This window comes from Calidris pugnax, unplaced genomic scaffold, assembly GCF_001431845.1.
Source record: "Calidris pugnax isolate Ruff unplaced genomic scaffold, ASM143184v1 scaffold13, whole genome shotgun sequence".
Classification (NCBI taxonomy): domain Eukaryota; kingdom Metazoa; phylum Chordata; class Aves; order Charadriiformes; family Scolopacidae; genus Calidris; species Calidris pugnax.
Window position 1 is genome coordinate 22063434 of NW_015090810.1, and position 9405 is coordinate 22072838.

Genomic DNA, 9405 nt, shown 5'->3' on the forward strand with positions numbered 1-9405 from the left:
CCTTGCCTGGTTCATATATGAAGACCAGGGGAAGTTTGAGCTTGTTTTTCCTTGCTAGATCTCACCCTCCAAGATCCTAAAGTGAAACAGAATTTACCTTTGCTCCAACTCTTATTTACTACTAAGTATAAGCAAACATACTAAAATTAAACATGCACTGTCTCTTCCAAAAGATTTTTTTTTTAAAGCTTTATTAAACAAATACTCTTTAGAACATATTTAAAGCCTTCTACAACCTTGAAGGAATCCTCTGTCGTACATAAAAGTTCATATTTTCAGTACTAAATAAAACATGTAAAGCAAGTGCTACTCACATGTAGTAAGTGAACGGTAACAGAAGTGGCCACTGGTAACTGAAACAGGGTGTCAAAAACTATCTTGGTAACAACTTAAAACTGGGTTAGCATCTGCATAGTGCAGCAGGAGTAAATAATCATCTGTTCTGTACGACTACAGGTTAGTACTTGAAGGCAGTACCGGTCTACTAATACCTGCTTCTTTTTCAATAACAAAGTACAAACCTTTTGAAGTAACAAAACCCCAGTAACTTTAAGGACAGAGAAAGCTAAGTAGCTTAGGTACATTTCCACATTAACAGAAGCTGGTTAATAGCATTAAACAGCCATCTCCATTTTAATAGGTGGATGAGGATTATAATCTTCAATCTGGAAGTCCTCTGCCTTAAAGTCACAGATGTCTTCAACCTTACGAAGAATTCTGAGTTTGGGGAAAGGTCTTGGCTCCCTCTGAAGCTGAAATAAAAGCAAGCTTATTGTATAAAGCTAATACTTGAAGGCAGAGATTTTGCGTTATAAATTAGATCTCATAAATCTCCGTTCAGATTACACTAGGTAGATTTTCCCTCCTCCCTAGGAACTTATTCTCAAGAAAAAAGAAGGAAAAAAAGAAAATTATAATCCAGTTAGGTGGAATCTACTTTAGTATTTTGATAGGGAGCAGCAGCATAATTTTAAAGTGAATCCACTGATCATCCAAATGCACTGCAAGCATTTCCAGTTTGCAGAGCAATTCTGGTGGTTACAAATTAGACTCCTTCCAGAGGAAACTAAGTTGGAAATTCTGACCCCAATGAGCATCAAATGGGCTGTAGTTTCTCACAGAACATTTGTGTCCAAACCAGTAACATTCTCTGACTGGTTTTGAACCATGCGAATGGTCCAAGCTAAGTCTAATGAAATAAAATTATTATTATTTGCTCCTACTGCAACAAATTACTTCCTGAAGCAAACATAGCCAGCCTTATCCAGCCAAATAGTAATACTGATTATCTCTATGAATGTATAAGTTATCCTTTTCTGATATATTACAAAGACATTTTGTGTTTATCTGTATTAGGTGAAATGGTTTTCTAACGTTTAGAATCATAGAATGGTTTAGGTTGGAAAGGACCTTAAAGATCATCCAGTTCCAACTCTCCTGCCAGGAGCAAGGACACCACTCACTGGACCAGGTTGCTCGTGTTTTGGGATGATGAAATCAAAAGTAGCGCTACAGATCCTGGATTTCCAACTTGGTTCTGGAATAGTTCACTGATGTTCATTTTAATCATGTTTGTACTGTATTTCTGTTTGCAACCCAAGCTGAACACAAGTTAAGGTACTACAATTATTAGGGTAGAAATGAGAAAAAAAAAAAGCCACACAAGCTAGTATTTGCAAAAGCGTATTTATAATACCAAGATAACTTTGTACTGGATAAGCATTGCAGAAGACAAAAGGAAACAAGAATACAGAGTAAGTACTTACTTGAACTTTCAGAGGTTCCACATGATTCAGATACACATGAGCATCTCCTAATGTGTGTATGAACTCTCCAGGCTGAAGAGAAAGGAGAATACGTGTGGTTTACAAATAGTCAGGTTTCAAGAAAGCACAACATTACAATGCTTACAGTCCTGACTTAGTGTGGAATTGCAGCTTCTGTACTAGACTGGATTATCAAGACATCCTTGCAAGCTTTGAAGGACACTGTCTTCCCAGACTAATCCATAATTAATGAGAAGTGTAATGAAATTTCCACTAGCTTACAAAAAAATTTATCTTTGAAATCCTGCTGGGATAATAGCAGGTAAAATGAATGGAGCACTACTCATCTGCTCACCAAGATGGAAACAGATGGGAAGTGACGTCCAGCTTTTCCACTGCACTTCTAGTAAGTAGGACTTGTTGAAGTTGGTTCCAGACTAGTTGCAATAGCCACTACTCAACGATGTAGTTTGTGGCAGGGGAGGTGTCGGTCACAGGCTAAACGCCAAAGCACTTATCAAGGCATCCAGATGGGCTTTGCCATCTTGCAAGTTCTGTGCCTTAGCAGCCCCTGAGCAATCTAATGTGACTTAGGGAAGTTTTATCAGGTATTTTTCTGGCCTCTGACTGATCAGGCCTCAGATATACTGTGCTGAAAACCACCAAAGCTGTGAGAGGAAGCGGCTGAAGGGCAACAGCTGCTTTACAGACATAACGTTAAACTTAACTTTTTCTAGTACTTTGGCTTTATTTCTTACACATGCCTGCAATTGCTGGGAAACGCGATTATTCCCTACTTCCCTATTTTAAGCTCCCCTTCATGTTGCTGGTAGCCTAAACATCAGGCCCAAATGGCCTTGCTAGTACAGTTTTTTACATGCTGTAAAGAAAGGAAGGATTCCACTTGTACAAGACTGTGGTGCATTTAAGTTACTCTGCCAAATTGCAAAATACAGCTCTGGAGTGAGGGCAGTAGTTATTTGAGAACATACTGCCACTCTACATATATAGTCATCTACAGTAGGAAATGAAAAAAATACCCAGTTGAAATCGTAGCTGGAAGTTAGGTGGGCAGAATATCCAAACTGGAACCTTGACAGCAACCACTGAGCTACTGTTTGCTTCCAATAAAAAACACATGCTACAAAATTTAATCACTTGTATGTTATTAAGGACATAAGGACAAGTGCTCAGTTCAGATTTCTAAGAAGTAGACTAGTGCAACAGGTCAGTTTTGACACGTTCAGTTAAAAAGACCTGGAGGATCTTCTGTCTGACTGATCCAAATTTAAGAATTCTTACACTGCTGATCCTAACTGCCCACAAAGACCTGAAACAATTCACATTAAATTCACAGGGCCCTTTCTTAAGCATATTTAAGCAAGATTTTGAACAGCACGTTCATCACAGTTTTCCTCGGACATGACATGAAGAGTCTTATCTTTTAGACCCTCATTTCTCAGACAAGATTAAGTAAAATGATTAAATAGCCTACCTTCAGCCCTGTGACGTGGGCAATCATGTATGTGAGCAGTGAATAGCTGGCAATATTGAAAGGCACTCCTAGTCCCATATCTCCGGATCTCTGATAGAGTTGGCAAGACAGTTCACCATTTAGAACATAGAACTGGCAAAGGGCATGGCATGGAGGCAAAGCCATCAGAGAAATATCTAGGAATTGCAGTACAGAAAAGAGGGGGAAAAATGTAACAGCATTACTCTGTTATAAATATAGAAGACGCAAAATCTGAACAGCATTTAATAACATACAATATCCAACTGCAACTACCATTCTGTTGCTTTCTCTCGTTTAAAAGCACCTGCTGCCTAAACAATTAAGTCTGGGTCATGACAAGCTGTCTCCTGGGCTGTATGACCAGAAAAGTCATAAACAAATATTCCACAGACCAGATTTATGCCATAATGCTGCACAGCAGTTTAGTTTTACTCACCTCGGCGGGACAGTTGATTTCCCTAAAGGAAGACATTAAGAGCAAAATTAAGCATGTACCCCAAAGCGACTTCCAACTGCTTCATCTTACTCTCTTCCTGTTGCCTTTACTGCTTGTTGACATATAAAAGTAATCATCAATAAAAAAATAAAATCGGAAAACAAAAGATCTTTTGAGTGCTTATCTACACTTTAAAGTGCGGATAGTGCAATTACAGTGCAATTAAGGAAAACTTTAACCAGGAATCTCCTGGTATCTGAGAATGTTTAACCTTAAAAGCAACAGCAACAGCATATGGCATTCCCTTTCAGAAACACGAGTGGAAAATGCTGGGTGATTTTTTGTGTGCACAGATCTACTGATGCCGAAGCTACACATTCTCAGGCATGAACCCTGACTTAGAAGAAGCCCTACAGAGCAAACGGATATCTAGACAACTTATGTTCAAGGCAACGATTACAACACAAATAATACTTTTGTTCTCTAGTTTTCACGGTTTTGTGAACTTTACAAGTTATTATAAGGCTAAAAAACAGACACACCACTTTGGTACACTCTTTTTTTATTTTGTTTTTTTAACCTTTTTAAAATAAGAGTTGCTGTCTTTGTTCAAAGTCACTGGAAGCCAGATATATCCGTCATTTTAACCTGGATCGAAAAATTTGAAGTAAACGTTCAAAAATGTTGAGGTCTGAACATGAGAATGAAGTGGGAAGAGAAAGAAGCATGTAACACCTGGGCATTTTTACTGCATTCCTGGTAATTTTATGTAGAGTATGCAAGGTCATCCAATGGAACTGGCTGTTGACACAGGATTAGAACATAGTTTAGCATACAGCAAGAAAACGTGCAACTGCATTCACTTAAAGTCTGCTGTCCAATACCTTTGGGATTCCAAGCACACATAATGATTCTTCTGTCATCTGGATTGGTTTTGATCATTTCAATCACTTTTTGCAACTGATCAACTCCTTGGTTGGAGTAATCTGAAGAAAGATACCAAATAAGACCTAAGCCAGACAGATTCAACTCGTGACAGTTTTTTACAGCCCAGCCCACATCCCACTGAAAAGCGATACCCAAATTACAGCCTCTGATGATTTTATTTTAACTTTGAAAGTCATTAACTTTATCAGTTGGCATCCTCCAAATGCAGACTATTCTTGGTCTTCCTTAGGATGCTCTAAGGCTTATGAAATTCTCACAACAGTATTTTTGTATGCCCCCCCACCTCTTTTAATGTACTTTGAGTACCTGCAGCACCCACTGCAATAGGACCATTTAGAAAGCTTTATTCCAAGCCTCAACAACTAGACGTTTTTTAAGACCAAATAAGAAGTCTGTATAAACACTACATCCCAGGTAACAAAAGTTGCAATACAAAAAAATTAGTTGGACAAAGCGTGTTACTTTGTCATTCATGATGACTTGGTACCTAAATAGGACAAAAGATGTACTGGAACAGGCAAGATATTACCACTTAGTCATTCATGGTATTTAAACTAATTTGCTCACTGCTTTTCCGGATTAAGATCCTTTTCTAGATGTTAAACTTGCATGATACAGTGCTCCTTCTAAAAATAAATAAATAAATGAATTTAAAAATAAATAAATAAATAAATAAATGAAAAAAAATTTAGAAAATACCACCAGGGGTGCTGGCATTCTTTGCATGCCCAAAAGGAGAAAGCTTTTAACAGATGAATAAATGCATCCATCTAGCACTCACAAGGCCATGTATGAAAACTAAACTTCCATGGGATTTGGTGCCAGAAGGGAACTTTAATCGTTTATAGCACAGGATATTACATTTCACCCAATGATGCTTGCAGGCTGATTTTTAGGCTCAAGACCAGTTATGTAAGAAATTCACTGGAATTAACTGAACATTAGAATGAATTCCAGAATAAAGGAGTCATTAATTGTTTCTCATTGTTCTGAATCATGCCAGTGAATCAGCATGGCTGGTAACTAATTTTTTCTAATAAGTCTTATTGCAAAGCAATACCAAATAATGGTTACAGGGAGACCCAAGATGGCAAACAAGGTAGTAATACTTAATTAGCATCTCAGGGAATTCTTCTGCCAGCAATACTGTGCCAGAAGCCTCTTCCAATGATTATGTGAGTTCCTGCAGCTAATTACCTATCCATTAGTAATGCATTTTAAGGAAATCTATTACTAATGAAACCCATGGGAATTAATCTTGTTCATTTTTTCCAAGCTATGTTATGCATCAGACCTTTTAAGTTGAGGAATGCTGAAATGTTTTAGTAAGTTCTTAGACGTGTCAGTCCACATGTTGCATCATTTGTGTTGGCATAAAACTGTATTCTGCCCGCAATCCACATGCCAATACCAAGTCTAATATCTGTAACTAATGTGAACTTCAATTTGAGACTGTATTGACAAAAAACACAAGAGCAAAAAACATAATCAACCATGTTGTTATTCTGAATTAAAAATCACACCAACCACATAGGGACAATCGTTTGACTTTTTTTAATGGCAGTCCTCTAAACCTTTTGTCTCCTTCACTGACTTAGAAAAGAGCCATCAAGACACTCCCGAGTACATTTAATGAACCAGTTCCATCATGGAAATTAGGACCCTGCATTGGTATGCTGGAAGCGAGGTGTCATAATCATCTCACTAAGCAATCAAGATTGTGTTTGTACGGGATTACCTGTGTGCATATCTTTGTATTCTGCTCCAAAGTGCCTCCACTGGAAACCATAAACTGGTCCCAAATCCCCCTCCTCTCTGGTGCTGAAACCCTGCTTATCCAGGAACTCACGTGATCCATTAGCATCCCAAATCTTTACACCCTTTGCAGACAGCTCTTTAGCATTTGTAGAACCCTACAAAACACAGACAGTATTAAGTCTACAGCCTAATCCCAACACAGAGGACACAACGTGAAACAGCTGTATTAAGCTTTGCTAGTCTACAGTATTTCTCCACTTATAAAGGATGAACAGTCCAATTCATGTACTGGATGAGGTTCTTGCACATGGACACAATAAAACTTATGAGCAACATACTAGGATGAAGTGTCAAGTGCCACGCTGCTGTTATTTAAGTCAGGATTCTTCTAACTTTGTGAAAGCACAGAGAGTACAGTCTCAGGGTCAACTGTGGGCTATCATTTCATACACACATTTGGAGAGAACAAGATTTTACTTTACAGATGGGTAAAAGCAGGCAAAGAAAACATTTACCGCCTAGGCATTGTCTTTGCCAAGCCACCTATAATGAATGGAGGGTCTTAAAAATCCTTTTGTTAAAATGACAAAAATAACAAATAGGACAAAATGACCCAAAGAAATCTCGCTTAGTGCTGCAACATTTCCAAATCAGCACACTCAAAAATCCAACATAGAAAGTATTATGTTTTGGGGAGTGTCTAGTCTTTTATATTTTAATAAAGACACTTTAAAAACATGAATGTGTATTTGAGTTGTACTATCTAGCAAATGGTTAGGTAGATCTTCCCATACCTGCACAATGTCACAACATACAAGGGAACACTTACATCCTAATGTATTATCTAGTTGAATGTTATTACTCTAACTACAGCTATTATCTCCACTAGATCTCAGGTTTTTGCTACTTTAAAAAGCCTGGTGTTTACATCAGTCTTAACTAACCTATGATTCCGCACTGCTTGTTTCTGTTCAAATCAATAAAAGCTATCTCAATACTAAAAAGCAGATCATTAAATTACCTATAACCTACTTCATATTATATTTTCTTATTCAAACACTAATAAAAGAGACTGTACTAGGCCTTATAACTCTGGGGTGTGGGCAAATCGTTGAAAGCCCTCACTATTTCAGACTATTTCCCTTAAAAAGAAGCAGAATGACCCTTCTGATTGATAACAATGCAATAGTCTCCACTAAAATGCACACAATGTTGTGAAGATAATGGCCTTCCGCATGTAGTTGTAATATCTGGTGGCTGCACTCCTTCTGTCAAATGAACAGAAGCATCTGCAATTACCCCCAATTCCTTAATCCATTCTACACTCATTCGTTCTGCCCGTATCACTGTCAGGCACAGAGACATCCAAACAACAAACCTTGATGAACCACAGCAGCTCCTCCAGCACTCCTTTCCAGAATACCCTCTTCGTTGTCAGCAGTGGAAACTGATCTGGAAAAGAGTTTCAGAGTGTCAGAGGTGACCAGCGATTTGTCAGGATGACCTCCATAGGAGGGAGTAATGCCACCATCTCACATTCACAGGTTTGGATATGAAGAAGTTGGCAAAGGATGTGTAATTCTCATATTCAGCTCAAGGAAGACAAGAACGTGTTTTATTTGGTTTATTTTCCTGGACAGAGGGGGAGGTGAATTAACCGTGGGGGCTTAAAAGACACCATCCACCATGAAGCCACCATGGTGTAGGGCACAGATATACGTGTGGGCATTCTCGATGGAAAACGCAGGATTAAGATACAATTCTTGACAAATCTATTTCAGAACCCATCCTTCCTACTACGCTGGAAGGGTAGGAAGCACCAGGACAGGCTCTCTCCAGATTTTACCCGTGTATTCACCAGGGGACAGCGATGGGGGCCGGGCTGAGGGAGAGGAGGGGTCCCAGCTGCCTCAGGCTGGCGGGCAGGGGGAGGGCGCAGGAGCTGCCGGTACCGACCTGAACGCCTTCACAGCGTTCACAGGTCACATTCGGGATCCGAGCCCCGACCCTGAGCGGGGGAAGGCCTCCCCCTCAGCGGGCGGGAGGGGGACAGCGCTGGGGAAGAAGATGGCGGCCCCGTCGCCCTCTTCCCTCCCCCCCCACCTCCCCAGGGAGCAGGGCTGCGACCGCTGCAGTCGCGGCGGGCAGGGGTACGGGGGCCGACCTCTCAGGCTGTACCGCGCCTGCATGCCGAAGACGGAGATGGTGCCGGTGCCGGTGCGATCCTCTTTTCGGTGGCCGTGCTGCAGGATGTGCCGGACCTGCCGCAGGTATTGCGGCTCGCCGGCCTCCAGCCCACCGGCCTCCGGGGCGCTCGGCAGCTCCCCATCAGCAGGCATGGTGGCCGAGAGGCGCCCAGGGCGGCTCCCGGAGGGCCGGGGTGAGCGGCGGCTGCCCCGCTGTCCCCTTCCCACCGGCCGCCTTTCCTCTGCGCCCGCCAAAACCCGCTCCTCCTTCCCGCCAAACGGCGCTGAGGGGCGGGCGGAACGGCCTCCCCCCCGCCTTCTTCCTCCCTCCCTTCCCCTGCCTTTTCCCTTTCCGTCCGGCCGAAGCCCTCCCCTCGCCCGGGGGCCCTCAGCGCCGCTGCCGTTGCTTCAAGCGGGGTGCAAGGAGCTCCACGGCCGCGCAGGGCTGGTGTCCGTTCCTGTGCCGCCCTGGCCGGCTCCCTGGCCCCAGGCTGGAAATCCACCACAGCCGCCATATCGGCCCCTTGCAGGGCTGTCCCCACCACCCAGCCAAAGGCTGTGCGCCAAACCAGGCCGTTTTCCCTCGTTCTGCTCCCAGCACGGTCTTCTCTGAAATTTTTCTGGGTGTACGCTCTCTGTTAGTCAAAACAAACTGATACTGGGAGGTGGTGAGGAGGTTAGGAAAAGGTTTTCACTCTGAGACACTAGAACAGGTTGCCCAGAGAAGCTGTGGATGCCCCATCCCTGGAAGTGTTGCAGGCCAGGCTGGATGGGGCTTTGAGCAATCTGGTCTGG

The 9405-nt window shown here is 42.0% G+C and overlaps 1 protein-coding gene across 1 annotated transcript; it reads right to left on the minus strand.

Moving 5' to 3' along the window:
* Nucleotides 1-184: 184 nt before the first annotated feature.
* On the minus strand, nt 185-8910 carry TYMS (thymidylate synthetase). Its single transcript, XM_014938750.1, has 7 exons — nt 8589-8910; nt 7803-7876; nt 6405-6579; nt 4603-4704; nt 3262-3437; nt 1767-1838; nt 185-752 (listed from the first exon to the last, which is right to left on the minus strand). The coding sequence occupies exons 1-7, from the start codon at nt 8761-8763 to the stop codon at nt 615-617; spliced, it is 912 nt and encodes a 303-aa protein (XP_014794236.1). The 5' UTR covers nt 8764-8910; the 3' UTR covers nt 185-614.
* Between the last annotated feature and the right edge of the window lie 495 nt (nt 8911-9405).